The following is a 17,315-nucleotide window of genomic DNA, read 5'->3' as shown; positions in this document are numbered from 1 at the left end:
GGCAACAGAGCTAAAAACCAAGCCTCTGCCTGGCACAGACAGGGCGTGTTACATTGTACAGTTTTTCCGGATGGGCAATCATCATTTAGCAACTTAACAAAACCAGCGAAAAATGAGCACCAGGAGAAAAATCAGTTTCAACCAACTTTCAGTTGTTTCGCTTTGATGGTTCTCACCCTTTCCCTGATGACACTTTCTTTGATATGGCTATCTGTAAAGATTACTATGGGGGGCCGTGTCCGTGAATCCCATATTGGTGGTTTCACTTAAATGTGGATCAGATAAGTGCTTCCCTCCCCTGTGCACCCCCTTCTCTCTGGAGGGTGAGGAGCAACCCCTTCTGTAAACGGATTCATGTATCCACATGAATTGGGTTCCAGAACAGAATCCCTGCGGATAGGGGAACATGTCTGTATACTGACAGCCTTCACTCCTGGGAGAAGCCTGATCACATAGTATTCACTTAGACTACTTCCCCTTTTTGCAAGGTCAGAGTTAAGTTAGCATTGAGAAAAGAAATAGCTCCATGTTAACCAGTAAGCCCAGTTCTGCTTAGGACTTTTCCTCGCCTTCTACATGGCGTTCACAGGGGCCACTAGGGCGGCTGTTCCCTGGCTGTTAAAGCTATCAAGGCCCTTTCAATTCTCGACTGAAATGAATTGGTTATGTGGGGGGAAAAGCAGCTTCCCAAATATGCAGTGGAAACTTAGTGGGAAACTTCTCTTTAACATCTGTGTGCAGGACAACAAGATCCAAACAAAGCTTTAGGGCCAGGACATTGGGCCATGCCCCATCCCCTCGCGGATCTCCAGCAAGGAAGGCTAGTCCTGCCTCATTATGATCTTGTGGAAGAAGAAAACAAGAGCAATCCCGATGGGTGAAAACTGCAACCACTGGGGAAATAATGTCCGTCCCACGAGATACTGAAAGGCAAACGAAAAGAAGGAAAATGCTGAGCAAGGCTGAGTGAGGCTTTTCTCTGAGCAAGAGGAGTATTTATTATTATTTATTTATTGGAGTTGCGATCTGCCTTTCTCCCTGGGGGGCACCCAAGGCGACTAAGGAGTAGAGTTTGGGGGATGTAATGAGGCCGCAGCCTTATTAGCCAGAACTGGCTTCAAATTTATTCCCTCCCCCCCAGGAAACGCTTGGTTCTGGGAGGAGGCCAGAGGCACAGATGCCCCAAATTCTCTGTTACAGAATTCTCAGCATCCTCACAAGCTGCAGTTCCCAAGGCCCTCGGAGAGGAAACCAACTAATATCAGCAGGGCCGGCCCATCCATGAGGCCAACTGAGGTAGCCGCCTTGGGTAGACTGATAGGAGGAACTCGCCTTCATGTGCTCACCGGCTTCTGCTCCCCTCTAATGTATGCCTGAGACTCAGCAGAGCTACTACTGCATTAATGGCACGCAAACTGGTAATAGTTCTGCAAACTCCACATCTCACCTATGGAGGCGAACTGCAGACTCTCCGATTGCATTTTGTAACATGAAAAACAAGTGGAGGTGGGAAATAAACTACCCACAACTAAATAACGTTTGGACTTTGCCCTAGAGCCAGACCAAGAATATGTTGGTGTTCACATTTTTTGCATAGAGCAGGGGTTTACAAACTGGGGCGTCGCCCAAAGGCCCTGCCCCTTAAGGATCGTGTTGCTCAGGGGACAAGCAACTTCCGGTTTTGCGGAGGTGGGGCGCAATCATTCCACTTGCACTTTCAAAGCTGTGGGGAACCTGCAGATGGTCGCGCAGGGCTCCCTGCACCCTCAGGAGCTGGCAGGAGGCTTCAGTATGTACAGCCAAGCCCCTGCAGCCCCCCTGAGTGGCGCAATCCTGGGGATTGCATCACTGCCTCCCCCCCACCCCCACAAAGACTTAGAGCAGTTCATACTCCCTTAGAGAGTTTGAAAACTGCTGGCATAGAGGATAAAAAACAAACAAGGGTTTGCTGCTGTCCATTAATCTACCTTGCAACCCACACTAAACTTACCTGAATGCTGTGCTTAAGTGTGCCCGAGGTCCTGTTGGTGAGCCCCACAGTATTCAAGGCCTTGTGCGCAAACACATCTGCCGGTATCTTCCCACATTCTGCATACTTGGCAGTCATATTGGTGTCAACAAAAGCGGGCAGCACACTCTGCGGAAGAAAGGAGCATTACAGCGGGAGACCATGTCTGAATCCAGGCTTGTCTTCTCCAGCTCAGGATTCCTCAGGACAGGAGCTGGGAACTGCAGCCTGAGGTTGAAGTGGCAGAAGGTTCTGGGCAGGAGATGTAGGCTCCAAGTACACAACACTAACACAAGATAAAGGGGAACTAGTAACTGAAGCAAACTTGCTTCCTCCTCTCCTCTGCCCTGCCTCCAGATACTAAAGTTGCTTAACTAAGGGCGCAAGCCTGACCTGGGGTTGGGCCGGCACAAATGTGCCATAAAGCATGTTTGCGCCTCCTCGTGCATTGGCTGGCGCACGGACACATACTGGCCAACCTCCGCGCCGACTTCGGGAGGGGCCTCGCATCAGCCAAGCTTGGCCGACGCATGGCTCTGGGGTGTGTGGGAAGGAGGCAGGAGGGAGGTGTTCTGTGGCAGGGGGAGGGCAGGGGAGGGCAGGGGGAGGGCGGTCCTGGGGGCGGGTGGGCGGGGAGCAGGAGTTGGGGCTGGGACCGGGCAGTTATGCTGGATCCCAAACCCCGTTCCCGAGCAGCATAGCGCTCTCTTCGAACATGCCACTGAGGAGACCCATAGGGGCTGCAGTGGCTTACCTGGGGGTAAGGGGAAGAGTTTCCCCTTGCCTCTGGCTGAGCCACTTTGAGCCCCTATTTTATGCCGGATACAGCGCAGGCCTCCTGGTCTGCCTGTTGCAGCACAAGATAGGATTGCGCTGCAGGAGATAGGTCATCACTGAGCCCCTGACCACACGATATACAAAGTGAAATAAGGAGTAAAAAATAAGTAATTTTTTAACTGGGAGAATTTTGCCAAGCCCTGTTGAGTGACTGCCACAAGTCCGACTGTCCTTTGATTCCTTGGGATAAGAACAAGAGGCTCAATCAACAATACCTGCACAATGATGCCTTTGGAGCGGTATTCTCGGTCCAACCCTCGCGCGAAAAGATCCAGAAGTGTCTGAAACAGAAGCAGAAAAATCAAGGTCTGAGGGTGGAAATAACTCCACGGGCACTTAGGGTGAGGACATTGGCTCCCATTCTCATAGCCACATTTGCAAAAGATGGTTAGACCTCAACTGACAAGGGCACGATCAAGCTGCAAGTTCCACTTATTATATGAAAAGCAGATTATTTGGCGGTCATGAAGTAGAGGGAGACAATGGAAGTAAGAAAGCCTGGACCTTCAGGTATAGGGTTACAGAGGTGTACATGCTCCTCACCTTGGATGCAGCATATATCTGTTGCAGGGGCATAGGACGACAGGCAAATATCGAAGACATGTTTATGATAATCCCCTTCTTCCTACAGAGAGAGTCATTCTGGTGAGTTAGCGGAACACCTGCCCTTCTGTAAGGAATCCAATGCAAACCAGGATTCTCCAAAATATTCCAGAGTGTAAAGGATTGCCTTTACAGCAATCAAAGAGCCCTTGTGGCACCAGAAAGACTGTGACCCCAAGGACTGGAAAAGAGCAAATGGAGACAAGCAAATGTCTTTTTCTAGCCTTCTAAACTACGCGATGTGGCCAACCAACCATTTTGGGTTCAATGTGCCATGGACCAGAACCATCTCTGTGCTATATTATTACTACTGTTCCTTTCTTTCCTGCAAATTTGCCACAGATGAGCTTTGTCCCTCTTTTTTGGAGCAGAGGGTTCTGTCCACACATCTGCTCATGATACTTTTTTCCTATATTGTTGACAACCCCAATCAAAATCCAGTTTCCTTGGAGGAAGCAGAAGCCCTCACAGGTGTCATTCTGGAATACTGTACAGGCAGGTTCTGAGGGGTGCAGATTCCCTCCTCTCCTACCTGGCAACCATCTGAGGAAGGATGATCTGTGTCATCTAGGAGAACAAGAGCAGTGACACACAGTCAGTGATGGGAAACGGGGCCCAAGCACCTTCCCCTTCCATGTCCCGTTTCCATCCATACATCACCCACCTTCAATGTCGAAAGTATATTGCAGTTCACCAAGTCAGGTATATACTGTAAGAGACGGAAAAGAAGTGTGACTGTCTTGGTTGTTGTCTTGTCACAAAGCTTCCGGCAGCTGATGAGAGACCAAGGGGGCCTTGACTTTCCAGACCACCTTGGCATCTCTCCACAGCCTTTGGAGCGTCACAGGACACTTCAGCTAGTAAAAGGTGGAGAGAAAGAGCGGCCACAGTCTGAATTTGACAGAAGTAGAGCCTGAGTCTTGAAGACTTGAATTCAAGGTTTGTTTTAAAATGTATTGACTTTAGTTAAGCTCCACTTTTCAATCAAAATAGTGTCCTTAAAACAACCTGCTTCGTTGGTCACGGCGTTTACTGGCTCCTCCATGCAAGAGAGGGATGTTTCAAAGACAAGACAGAGGCACAAGCAGCTTCCACTCAGTCACAGCCTCTCCCTGTTTGTCTCTTGGGATCATTAAAAAAGGTATTGAGAACAAAATGGCTAATATAATGCCATTGTACAAATCCATGGTAAGGTCACACCTATAGTATTGTGTCCAGTTCTGGTTGCCGCATCTCAAAAAAGACATAGTGGAAATGGAAAAGGTGCAAAAGAGAGCAACTAAGATGATTACTGGGCTGGGGCACCTTCCTTATGAGGAAAGGCTAGGGCATTTGGGCCTCTTCAGCCTAGAAAAGAGGTGCCTGAGGGGAGACATGATTGAGACATACAAAGATATGCAGGAGATGGACAGAGTGGATAGAGAGATGCTCTTTACACTCTCACATAACACCAGAACCAGGGGACATCCACTAAAATTGAGTGTTGGGAGAGTTAGAACAGACAAAAGAAAATATTTCTTTACTCAGCGTGTGGTCAGTCTGTGGAACTCCATGCCACAGGATGGCGTGATGGCATCTGGCCTGGATGCCTTTACAAGGGGATTGGACAAGTTTCTGGAGGAAAAAGCCATTATGGGGTACAAGCCATGATGTGTATGTGCAACCTCCTGATTTTAGAAATGGGCTATGTCAGAATGCCAGATGCAAGGGAGGGCACCAGGATGAGGTCTCTTGTTATCTGGTGTGCTCCCTGGGGCATTTGGTGGGCCGCTGTGAGATACAGGAAGCTGGACTATGGCCTGATCCAGTGGGGCTGTTCTTATGTTCTTATGTTCTCTCACATCCAGTGCCTCACCTCTTCAATCACAGGCAGCTGTTTGCCCATCCAAATGAGGGCAAAAACCAGAAGCTAGATCTGATATCACAGAGTGTGTTTCCTAATCATCTTGAGAACTGCCCTATCTGGAAACTCCTACCATTCGGGACAGGAGGCAAACCATCCTTTTAAGTTGCAGGGCAGTCCGGGAGGGGATCGGGAAGTGTTGAAAGGTTCCTCCCTCCTTCTCTGATTCTTGTCAAGGAGATTAAGCAACAAAGAGTCCTGTAGCACCTCTGAGCTGAAGATGTTTAAATCAGAACACGCCTCAGTGGGTTACAGACCATTTCATCTGATCCTATCAGTGAAATCCACAGTGGAATAGGGAAGATGTGTGTGGGTGGAGGGTACAAAAAGTAAGGCTAAAAGCAGTAGAATGTCAACTTCCTTGAAAATAAGAAGCCCCTGAAAAGCCAGGAAGACAGAGGGGACCAGATTTCAGTAAACCTCTATGCATGTCTACAGCAAACCTGCTCCCAGGTGAGCATATATAAGATTGCAGCCATAGTACTGTTCATGGTTAAGGTGCACAAATTAGGGCGCAATCCAAACCTGCAGTGAAGCAGGCAAGCCAGGAGGCTTGCGCTGCATCCAAGGCGGGTTTGCAGGGAGCAGCGGCTCAGCCAGGGGCAAGGGGAAGCTTTTCTCCTTACCCCTGGGTAAGGGTTGCGTGCTCCTATGGGTCTCCTCGGACTTGCGCCACCTCTGGAGGTGACAGAAGTCCAAGGAGAACGGAGCATTGTAGTTTCTACTTCACATGCTCAGCTGATTACAACCCTGGGATGACAGCCGACATGTCACAATGCACTGAGCCACCAACTGTGTGCAGGGGAGATTGCAGAAATGGCGGTACCTGATGACAGGCAGGGAGGTGCCAGGCGGTCTTTGGCTGAGACCAAACACACCTTGTCAATGTCAGGGAGGTCTAGAAAATGCAGTGGCAGAGGAATGTTCATGCCAACATTGTTCACTGTAAAAAGAGTGAGCAGAGGGTGAGTTGTCACACAGACACAGAAGGCCAGTGGGTCAGAGCCACCACCCTTCCGCCTTCGCTCAGCAACAAATCAGAGGAGCACAAAGAGAACTCAGGCACATGCTTCAAGACAACAGGCTGGAATGTGGGTTGAAATTAGAGGCCACCTGTATTGGAATCGCAGAAGATCTTGCCAGGAGGTAGATGTGGTATCAGCAGTGGCCCCTTTAAGGGTAAGGCCTGGGCACCCAGCAGAGTGTGCTGCACAGCTGCAGCCACTTGAAGGGAATAGACCCCTCAGGCATAAAAGCACCTGATGAAGGGAGAGTTTGGTGTGGGTAGCAGAAGGTGGGAAGCGTGAGGAAGGACAGACTGGAGAAATGGACTGAGGAATTGATGGCTAATAGACTGCTGGAACTGCTGATGGACTGATGTGTGAATGGACTTTGGAAGCTGCTGGAGCAGAAACTACTGGAGACACTAAGACTGGTATTTGGCTGCTGTGCCCAAGATCTGCTGAGGACCAAGGGGCTGCTGTAGTGGCGGGAGGCTGCTGGCAGGAAGGAGGACCTCTGTAGGTTAAACAGGCAAGCTACCCTGGTGGTAAGGTCCAGCAGTACTGCAGGGCAGAACCAGGGTCACTTTTGAGGAAAGCAGGGGAGCTAATTAGCTAAAAGTGGGCATAGTTCTCCAGGCAGAGCTTGGACTGGGAATCTGGCAGAACACCACCAGACTGATGCAATCACAACATGTTCAAATGAAAAAACTAGAGCCATCTTTAGAAAATGGACCCTCTGTCAGGTCAGCAGGGGAGGATAGCCCTTGCTTTCCCGATAGCAGAGTGGCATGGGAGTGTAGGGAAAGAGCACAAGAAGCAGGCGATCCCAAACAGAGCCAAAGAAGCAGCCACAGGCTTGTTTGTTGCAGAATTGTATTGGTGAAGGAGCAGGCAGAAGAGTAGTCAGTCAAACGGTCCAGAAGTCAGGGATACAGAGAGGCACAGTCAAGATAATGCACAGTCCCAGCCACAGAACAAACCAGCAACAGGACGCACAGAAACTCCACCACAGCAACCCACACCTGAAGTCTGCTCTTGCCCCCATATATACCGGGGCCAGCCAATCAGAGTAGGGCGACCTCATAGTCACAAGACAGTCTTGTGACCCACTCTGATTGGCTGTCCAGTGGTGCATTGCACCATTCCTCCATAGCCTACGTGACTCAGCACACATTTCTCCCAGCTCACATGGCTCGCACCTGCAACAGGTGCAGCTGATTACCAATCACATACAGTGGTGCTGTTCCTTTAATTTACATTTCATATGAGGCCTGGACATCAAGGCCCCTCCTGCCACATCCTGGCTCACAACAATTCAGGGCTTGGATGCCAAAGGCCTGACACCCTCTCCCCATTTTGATATTCTCTGACTCTCTGTGGGAGGGACTTCCAGTGATTTCTCCACTGCTTGCTGGACATACAGCTCACTCCTATCTTGCATTGGAACAGGCAAGTCCAGCCAAGATTGGGGTCAGAAGTGGCTCAGCAGGAGGCAAGGGGAAACTCTTCCCCTTACTCCCAGGTAAGCCACCACGGCCCCAGTGGGTCTCCATGGACTTGTGTCACCTCAGCACCTATTGTGCTGTTAGGATTGTGCGCATAGTGTGCATGTTGCTTTACTAAAAAACTTAATAAAAAGTATAAATAGGAAAAGGTGCATATACCGAGAATGCCACCTCAGGAGGTGGCACAAGTCTGAGGAGAACGGAGCAGCTTCAAGCTCTTCCTCACTGCCCAGGGAACGGGGTTGTTATCCATCATAACAGCTGGGTCCCAGCCCTGCCTCCTGCTCCCCGCCCACCCTCCTCCAGGACTGCCCTCCACCCGCCCTCCCACCATCCCAGAACCCCTCCCTCCTGCCTCCTCCTGCCCTCCCCAGGCCTGGGCATTGGCCAAGCTTGGCTGATGCAACCCTCCCTCCCCATGTTGGTGAGGAGGCAGGATGCAGCCTCCGTGGGCTGGCACGCAACCCAGCACCGGCCCAGCCGACTCCCGAGAAGGCGCAAACGTGTGCTACCCTCCTGGGCTGGGACTGGTGCTGGCCTATTGTGCTGTTAGGATTGCTCCCACAGTGTACATGACGCAAGATTAAAAAGCTTAATAAAAAGTATAAATAGGAAAAGGTGCATATACCCAGAATGCCAATCTCCAGGCCCTGCAGAGCATCTCGAATCGGCTCATAGCTTTCCGATCCCTCGGCGAAATCCATCTGGATGACTCTGGTGCTTCGGCCGTGCTGTTCCTCTGGGAAGTGAAGGCAAAGAGATGCTGGAACTGCCTTGCCAGAACAGGTCACTAGACCAACAGGCAGACTTAGGAACACTGAGCAGTTGTCTGACACATGCAGGTGTCCAGTCTTGCAGGGGTCCGAACAGCCTGTCCGGTTATGTCTCCGAAGCAGAACAGCCAAATCCTAACTAACTTTCTGTGCCGAGATGCAGCGGCACCAGTACTGCCTCCACTGTATCCAGCATGGAAAGAGAGGCAGCTGGAGGTCTCCCTGATGTTAGGAGACACCTGTTCCCTTGCCCTGAAGTAAGCAGCCACTGCCGCGATGGAAGTACTTGGATCTGCACCAGTATAGCTCAAGTCCAAAGAGCCATATGTCGGTGTTTCAGGCCTGGGAAGGGGGATAAGATCAAACAGGAGCCTATGCCGCTGTCCATGCCCCCTCCCAGTGCTGGTCTGCCCTCCCCATCCCCCACTACCGCCCTCCCCTCTTATAATGCACACTCTTCCTATAACAAAAAACAACGAGATAGCAAAAGAACAGCATACTTATTAATCTGTCATCATAAAACAAGCAACCTTCAACATGGCTCCAACTTGCTGTGTCAGTAATTACTTTGGCAATCTTTTCTTTCAGGATCCCAGAGCTCTGGAAAGAGTCCCATTTCTGAGAGCTGGACCCAGCGGCTTGCCCAGTCACCTCCGCCTCCCAGGTGCAGCTTCTCACTTACCAATTTCAGCAGCCACCTGCTTCAGCTTTTCCAGGGAGCGGCTGATGAGAACCACGTTGAGGCCTCTCTTGGCAAGCTGGAAGCCCAAGAAGGAGAGTCAGGAGATCAAAGGGTTAGCTGCAAAGGACTAGCTGCAAAGGACTAGTTGCAAAGGGCTAGGAAAGGCCAATCACCAAGTGTGAAAAGTGCCTGCTGTGCTCCTTTTCCTGTCGGAAGGTTCCTGGATCACTTGTGTCTTTCTCTTTGCTTACACCTTGAACGTACATGAACCTAAGCATGCCCAAGAGGACCCTTCTAAGATCCTTTCAAACATTATAGTCCACTCACCTCATGCGCGTAGGCTTTTCCAATCCCCGCCGTGGCTCCGGTTACCACTACAAAGGAGGCAGAAAGGACAAGCTATGAACAAAAGGAATGTCACCCGGAAGAGTTTCACTCAAGAAGTTCAATCCTTGTCAGAAATCCAAAGAACTTCCTAAGTTCATCATCTGAGGACCCCTTTGTGACAATGGCTTCTGCATGAAGGTCATTTCAGTGCAGGAAGAGGTGCCAACTGCATTACATACAACCCGTGGAACCCCAGGTGCACATGTCCACCCCTGCAAAGTAAGAGTGCTGGGGATACAGTCAGAGCTGGACACAAACCCCAGGAGACAGATTTGGTGAAGGAGCCAGGCTGCAGGATCGGGTTGGAGTAGTGTTGGGTTTGAGTGAATAAGTGCTAAGACAACATGATGAATGCGCAGACAGAGGAGACGGAAGAATGGGTGAGAACAAGAATAGAGACTTGATAACAAGGCAAACCCAGACTGTGTGCCAATAAGTGCAGGATCCAATTTCCTGAGCCAATTGAGGGTCAGAGTTTTTAGTCCATTAATTAAATCTGCACCAATATCCATCCAAACAAGACCATCATTTGGAAGATAAAAGGCAGGCTCTCCTTGTTTTGAGAGGATGCATTCCTGAGTCTCAGCAGGCATCATCTCAAGAGTGGTGATCTGTTTTTGGCTTCCCCTCTGCCATGGTTTATAGCAACATGTTTTCCTAAGAAGCCATTTCTTTTAAATGTCTTGCTCAATTAACCCATTTCTGCCCAGCTCACAGGTATGCACATTTGATCACTTGCATACATGCAACATTGGGCAGAAATGACTGAATGAATGCATTTTTTAAGTCAATCTAAAGGTCTTCAGAGATGAATCTAACTTATTAATCAATGAGCTGCGGGGAACCTGCACAGGATTCAGTCTCTGTTCCATTCCCCATGAGATGATGGCACAAAAGAGGCACTCACCTGCCCAAGGTCCATAGCTGGCCAGGTCTACCCCTTTCCACTCTTTTGACAGCACATAAATCCTCAACCGATGTCCCACGCCACAAGCAGCTTGCCAAAGGAGACGGAGAACAGTTATAATTCCGAGGATAGACAGTGCCAGGTTGAGATAGAACGTGCTGTTGGAAGTCATTGTTTCTCTTTTTCAGCAGCATACACTGTCCCTGATCAGACAGCTTCACGAGAGATGGAGCACAAGCAGGCTCTTTTATTCTTCTATCTCAGGGAGGTGCCTGCAGAGTTGCTAAACCTCTAGGAAGGTGCTGGAGTTGCCAGGAATCTGCAACAATCCCTAGGTGACTTGAAAACCATGCTGGAGATTTCAACAGGGGCTGCAGGAATTTCCAATGTAACATCACTTGCAAAGACTTGCTAGAGAGGCCAGGATTTGTTACCCAACTTTCCTCCTGGGTAAGTGTGCATTGGACCGGGGGGGCGGGGGGCAGAATATGCCACACTTGCTGAAAGTCTTTTTATTCCCACTATGTATACATATGTTCCATATTTATTTTCCATGTACCACATGCTGCGATACAAGGATATCTGCAAAAGGATCTGCAGGCCTTAGGATTGGACCTCAACCTTGGCCTCTGAGCGTCCCGCTTGGACTGTGCAGCATGGCCTCTCCCAGTTTGAAGAGACACTTGGCCAACAAACTGAGGCAAAGAGGCAAAGAAGGAAGACCATAGCCAGGGGGACAGACCAGGGACAGACTACACTTGCTCCCAGTGTGGAAAGAATTGTCACTGCCAAATCAGCCTTTTCAGTCACACTAGAAGTTTTCCAGAACCAGGTCCGCTAAATATTCCAAGGAAAGATCTAAGGAGTTCAATTTGGAATCAATTTTATAAAACCAGCTAGATAAAAAGGGGTCTCTTATCAGGTCATTAAGAAGGGAATCGGATGGAAGAGACAGATGGAGACGGAGCCAAAATTTAAATGTTAAAGCCCAAGCTATAGTTGAAGGGAGATGAACTCCCAGCTTGAGAGCCAGCGTTGCTAAGCAGATGGAATTTGGGACTCCGAGAATCCTCCTAAAAAATACGGCTGCAACTCAGTCCAGAGTGCTATTGGCTTCCGCAACCCATATGGGGACGCCATATAACAATTGGGTCACGATCTTAGCTCTAAAGATCTGAAGAGCAGCAGGCACAAACTGGTTACCGATACCATAATGGAACCGAGCAATCGCCTTAAAATGATGGTGTGAGGTGGCGATAGCTGACTTCCTATGGGCCGCCCAAGTTAATCGGTGATGGATATTTAGATTTTATATACTGCCTTTCTCTGTTTTTACACAGCAATATATTCATTTATGTAAACTTATGTAAATTTATTCAAATTTTAAATGTAAATTAATTTTTTTTCCCCTGGCCCCTGACATAGTGTCAGATCGACGATGTGGCCCTCCTGCCAAAAACTTTGGACACCCCTGGTTTAGGGTGAGGGTGCTGACAGCCAGGATAGTCTTTGGAGCCCAGGTCTACCAGGCTTCATGATGCAGAGCCCAGGTCTACCTGACCATGCTGCACCAGCAGTTAGATAAAGTAATACGGAAAACCAAACGCACTCCCAAGTCTCTTTAAAATCTTTGAAATATAGAAAAGCCAGTGCAGAAAATTTGCATCTTCATATTTGGGTTCACACTAGAATGGACAGCATGCTTTGTGCACCAACATGAACTCCTGCAGCAGCTGTAGCCCCACAGCTGGGCCTCTGAGCTCCTATACACTCCTTCATGGTTATGGGATCCACAAGCCAGAGAGCTACAGCAGCAGACCTGTTCCATCCCAGATTTGACAGTGTGTTAAGGAGGGCCAAGGATGCATTCCTGGGCCCGGTGTGTATGAGTTGCAGCTGCAGTGGCATTGCATGCCCACATTTGTGCCCCCAGCATCATGCGCAGGCAGTGAATTCGGGCGAGATAGGAAAATGTCAGATCCCAGGAACTTTCCAGGTCCCTTCCTTTGACTCCTGGACCCCCTTCTGATCCTGGGTCTGGGTACAAATTACCCCCTTTACCCCCTCTCCTAGTCCCTGGCATTAGCCGATTCATTTACCTGTTCAACTTTGCTTGTCCCAGAATTTGGAATGCCTCGGTGCTGGATTTTTGTGCGTGCAAATCTCATAACCACATTCATGCTCTGTTGTTTCTACACAGAGCTAAGTCGAAAGAAATCACAGGTGTTTTTGTGAATGGACACTTTTGGCAGTGCTGAAAGACAGACCTCTTTTTCCACTGGTTTTTATTTTTTGGCTGTCCTCCTGATAATATTTACTGATTTATTTACATGACCTTCACTTTCTCTCTCTGTCGGTCACTATCACTCGCCCTCAGTGCTATAGTTGCATAACTAAAACTGATAAGCTATACAGCAGGGCAACATTGCCCTGTTTACTATAGGCTCCCTGGTTGGTTGGGATCACACCCACGTGAACTATTCTAGGGAGAAGAAAGGATCAGTAGCTGACATGGAAATGGAACAGAAGCAGAACCAGCAGCCTTACAATACACCTTAAGAAAAAAAAGTGAGTATTCACTCTAAGTGTTGTGCAGGAAACACCTGGATGTTAAACCCCCACAATTTTTTTTACCCCCACAATTGAAATCTGTGGAGAATATTCAGTACAGCCCTAAGACAGCTCTTGAAGCTCCAGTTCCTTGGGAAAGCAATGGGGAAATCTTCTTGAGACGCTTTTGGCCAGTAGTTTTCACAACATGATGGAGAAATCTGCAGCCCGGGCGGTGCTGACCTCTGTGGCCAGGCTGTGGTCCTGGCTGGAGAGGCTCTGCCTCTGTTCCTCACTCCTGTCCCAATGGTGGAACAATCTGGAAAGCTCCCTTCAGAACTTGATCCCCGCAAAGGCATAGACCAAGGGGTTGAGGCAGGAGTGGAGCAGGCCCAGGCTTTCCGTGAAGAGCAAGCCAAAGTCCAGCACCTTTTCCCGTGCACAGTCTCGTTCCAAGTGGCCCAGGCGCTGCAAGCTATCCACCAGGAGGAAGCCTTGGAAGGGAGCCCAGCAGAGGATAAAGAGGACCAAGATCGGCAGCAGGAGATGCACGGCTGAGTTCTGGCAGAACAGCCGGGCTTGGCACAGCCGGGCAAAAATGCGGCAGTAGCAGTACGCCATCACCAGGAGGGGCAGCAAGAAGCCCAGGGTGAAGGAGGTGAAGCGCAGTCCAAGACGCCATGAGTTTGCCTCCTTGGGACTGAATCCCCGGTAACAGAGCTGTGCTTTCGCCTGGGAGAAGTGGGCCACTGTGCGGAAGTGCAGCTCCACGGCAGACAAGCCAAAGCAGATCCCCCACAGCCCAGCGGAGACCAGCAACATGTGGGAGAGCCTCCAGCGGTGCTCCAGCGGCACGGCGTGGACAATCACGAAGTAGCGCTCAATGCTGATGCAAGCCAGGAGGAAGACAGTGCTGTAGCTGTTCATGGTGGAGAGGGCCCCTAGCAGCTTGCAGAGAAGTTCTCCAAAGACCCAGCCCTGGGTGAACTGCGTGGCCCAGAAGGGGAGAGTTAAGATGAGCAGGAGGTCAGCCATGGCCAACTGGAAGAAGAAACAGTCGGCAAAGTGCCAGGGGCACCGGTGCCTTCCCAAGACGGCCAGCACCAGCCCATTGCCGACCAGTCCCACCACAAAGGCCAAGGACAAAATGGCCGGCCCAAAGTAGCGTGCAAAGGCTCCGACCTCCACTCGAGTGCAGGGGATTGTTCTGGGGTTAATGTCTGGGTAGCTCCCAGTGGGAAACTGGGAAGGAGAGAGAGCAAGTTAGTGGGGGTTCCTCAGGAGAAGCTGTCCCTTATCAGGTGGCCAGAATGGGATGGGGAGCAGTAGATGGGGCGGCTCAGGCCCCAGGGCAGAGGGATCAGACCCCACTGGGCCACAAATCCTGCAACTGGGATTGGCTGGGAGTATAGTGGGCTTGCCTGATCCACAGGCTCCACACCTGCAAATTTAATCAATCGCGGATTGAAAATGTTTTCTAAAAAGTTTCACATGCCCTGCTGTAGCAACCATCACCTGGCACCAGCCCATTTAAGCAAATGCAGGCCGTTTAGGTATGCTTTAAGCAATGGACACTGTGCACAAATCGACACAATTTACTTCAATTTATGCAATTTCCACAAATTTATGCCGTTTTGTCAGCATGACTTCCGTGAACCTCTGCAGCTGATGTTCATGTCTGCCGCTGAACAGCTGATTTGGGGTTCCCAGAGCCACCATGGCTACAGAGGGCCCACCGTATTGGCTTATTTTTTGACAGAATCCGTGCGTGTGTGAGAGAGAGACTCTCACCATTGCGTGTCATCCCGCTTTTGAAAGTGTTGGCGCAGGACCAATTAGGCGGAAGAACGACAGACTCCCTGACTGTGTGGAGGTCCTGGGGGGTTGACAGGGTGAGCATCACATACCTCATAGGTGTCATCATCCCAGATTGAGATGTTCATGTTGGCTCTGGTCGCTGTCGTTCCTTGGAATGGCCAGGTTGTGGGGCAGGGAATCCACTCTCACCTTCCTGCTCCTTTAGCCCCACCCCTGACCCCAAATACGGAAAGTGAAGTCCCTGTTCCGCAGCACTGCAAACACTGACGGTGCGCAGTGAAAAGAGGGGAAACTCTGAACTCCCCACAATCTTGGGAAACAGCCCAGGAAGGGGAAGTAGTGATCACATGGACTGAGAGTTATTGCCCGTGTTACCTTTCCCTCTACTTGTAGGAACGTTAATTCCTGGCAGCGTTGGGGGAAAGTTAACTCTGCTAAATTTCTGTAGCCAGGGTTCCTTGAGCCCAGTTCTGTAAACCTGCCCCTCCATATGTCCATCACAGTGGCAGAAATTCAATAGATGACTGTTCCAAGCAGCCAGGGCCGGCCCATTCATGAAACAACGGATTCCTGGGTGACACACACCTCTGTCTGCCCGCGGACAGAGAACTAGGGGGTGATCTGGGAGAGACTGGACTGGGAGCCAAGAGGAAGAGCTGGAAGCTAACATGCTTAGGACACCAGTGTAGATTGCAGGTGTGTGTGCCACCTACCAAACTCAAACCAGTGTTTCTTTGTATGTAAACCAAACTTGACAACGACACCTTGTGCCTCCAGTGATTTCTCCTGCAAGGAAAGCCCCAACCCTAGCACTACTTTGCCCCTGGAACTTCTCACCACTTGGTGAAATGGGCATGAGCACCCAACAATGTTGCACATTCAGTCTTTGTCACTTACTTGGACATCTGTAGTATCTGACATAGTCCACAAGATGGCAGAAGGATCTTTACTCCCTTTCTCTGAACTTTTTTTTTTTAATGTGTGGTTTTTCTAGCCTACTCTCTTTACCTGCCTGTTGCACAATCCACCAAGTGCTCCCATCTCTCCAGGCAAATCTCACTAGCCTCCCCCCCACACACACACACACAAACAAGCAGCCCATGCGATCAATCTTGCAAATTTTAATGCACTTTCAGATGTAAAAACATAATGCAAACATTTCTGCACACCTTTGGAAATTAGGATTCCCCAGAAAGCACTGAAAGTCTACTGGAAATAAACGCATAACATTACAGCTGCTTTTCTTGGTCGAGTCGACATCTTTCAGGCTGCAGGCAGCCGTGCTGGTTTTTCACATGACTCACAGGAGCAAAATCATGGTTCCCTCACTGCAGCCTCTTGAGCACGAGTCAAGAGGGCAAGTGCTTAAGGCACCCACAGATTCTGTTTGTTAAGGACATCAGGACAAAAGAAGAACCCTACAAGATGAAACAAAAGATTCAGGGTAACCTTTTCCCAGTGGTGAATATCCCTGAGCTCACAGGACAGTGGAGATACCAGCCCTCTCCTCTTGCCGGGGCCAAGGTTGATCTCAAAGCCTGCCTTCTCCCCTGCTTGTGGACTTCCCAGGGGCAGCTGGAGGGGGGAATATGGGAAACAGGATGCTGGACCGGATGGAACCCCTGTGGCCTGCTCTCATGTTCTCTCATGTTCTCATGTTCTCTTGGTTGTCCGCAGTACAATCATTCAAAGGGTTAATGTGATTATCATGAAGAATTTGGTCCATATTTGGCAAGAAGACCAACAAGATGGCAGACTGGTTTGAAGCCCACTCTGAGTTGACACCAGTCATTGAGGAAAAGAGGAGAGCTCAAGCAGCATACAAGGCCTGTCCCAGTGAGCGCAACCTGCAGGTCCTCCAAGCTGCTCGCAGCAAAGTCCAGCAGATTGCCAGGAGATGTGCTAACGACTACTGGCTCCAGCTCTGTTCCAAGATACAGATAGCAGCTGACAAAGGCAACATCAAGGGGATGTATGATGGTATCAAGCAGGCCCTAGGTCCAACACAGAAGAAAATTGCCCCTCTGAAGTCTGCCACAGGCGAGGTCATCCAGGATCGGGTTTCAAAGTAGCCTTGCTGGGTTTCAAAGTAGCTCTCGAGCCAAAAAAGTGTGAGCACCCCTGCAGTACACTGTCCCACTGCACCAAGTACACTGTCCCAAGTACCAAGTACACTGTCCCAGTACCCTGTACACTGTCCCAGTACCCAGTACTGTCCCAAGTACACTGTACCAAGTACACTGTCCCACTGTACCAAGGCCTGTCCCAGTGAACGCAACCTGCAGGTCCTCCGAGCTGCTCGAAGCAAAGTCCAGCAGACTGCCAGGAGATGTGCTAA

General features: G+C 49.9%; 1 protein-coding gene and 1 pseudogene across 1 annotated transcript; both read right to left on the bottom strand.

Moving 5' to 3' along the window:
• Positions 1-1,963: 1,963 nt before the first annotated feature.
• Positions 1,964-10,624, bottom strand: LOC136661074 (very-long-chain 3-oxoacyl-CoA reductase-like). Its single transcript, XM_066638094.1, has 10 exons — positions 10,610-10,624; positions 9,643-9,714; positions 9,316-9,391; positions 8,489-8,599; positions 6,230-6,294; positions 4,113-4,157; positions 3,981-4,015; positions 3,389-3,470; positions 3,061-3,126; positions 1,964-2,137 (listed from the first exon to the last, which is right to left on the bottom strand). Exons 1-10 carry the CDS (start codon positions 10,622-10,624, stop codon positions 1,964-1,966), a joined length of 741 nt encoding a protein of 246 aa, XP_066494191.1.
• Positions 10,625-13,360: 2,736 nt separating this feature from the next.
• Positions 13,361-15,102, bottom strand: LOC136661073 (C-X-C chemokine receptor type 3-2-like; annotated as a pseudogene).
• Between the last annotated feature and the right edge of the window lie 2,213 nt (positions 15,103-17,315).

The sequence above is a fragment of the Tiliqua scincoides genome, chromosome 10 (assembly GCF_035046505.1).
Source record: "Tiliqua scincoides isolate rTilSci1 chromosome 10, rTilSci1.hap2, whole genome shotgun sequence".
Taxonomy (NCBI): domain Eukaryota; kingdom Metazoa; phylum Chordata; class Lepidosauria; order Squamata; family Scincidae; genus Tiliqua; species Tiliqua scincoides.
Note: the sequence above shows the minus strand (reverse complement) of the source record. Positions and strands in the feature narration are given on the sequence as shown.

Excerpts from the sequence above, each read along its gene's own strand:
- LOC136661074 (XM_066638094.1), bottom strand. Across the intron at positions 8,600-9,315 it reads GCAGGTGGCTGCTGAAATTG|AGGAACAGCACGGCCGAAGC; the intron begins GTAAGTGAGAAG and ends TTCACTTCCCAG. Across the intron at positions 3,127-3,388 it reads AGATATATGCTGCATCCAAG|ACACTTCTGGATCTTTTCGC; the intron begins GTGAGGAGCATG and ends CTTCTGTTTCAG.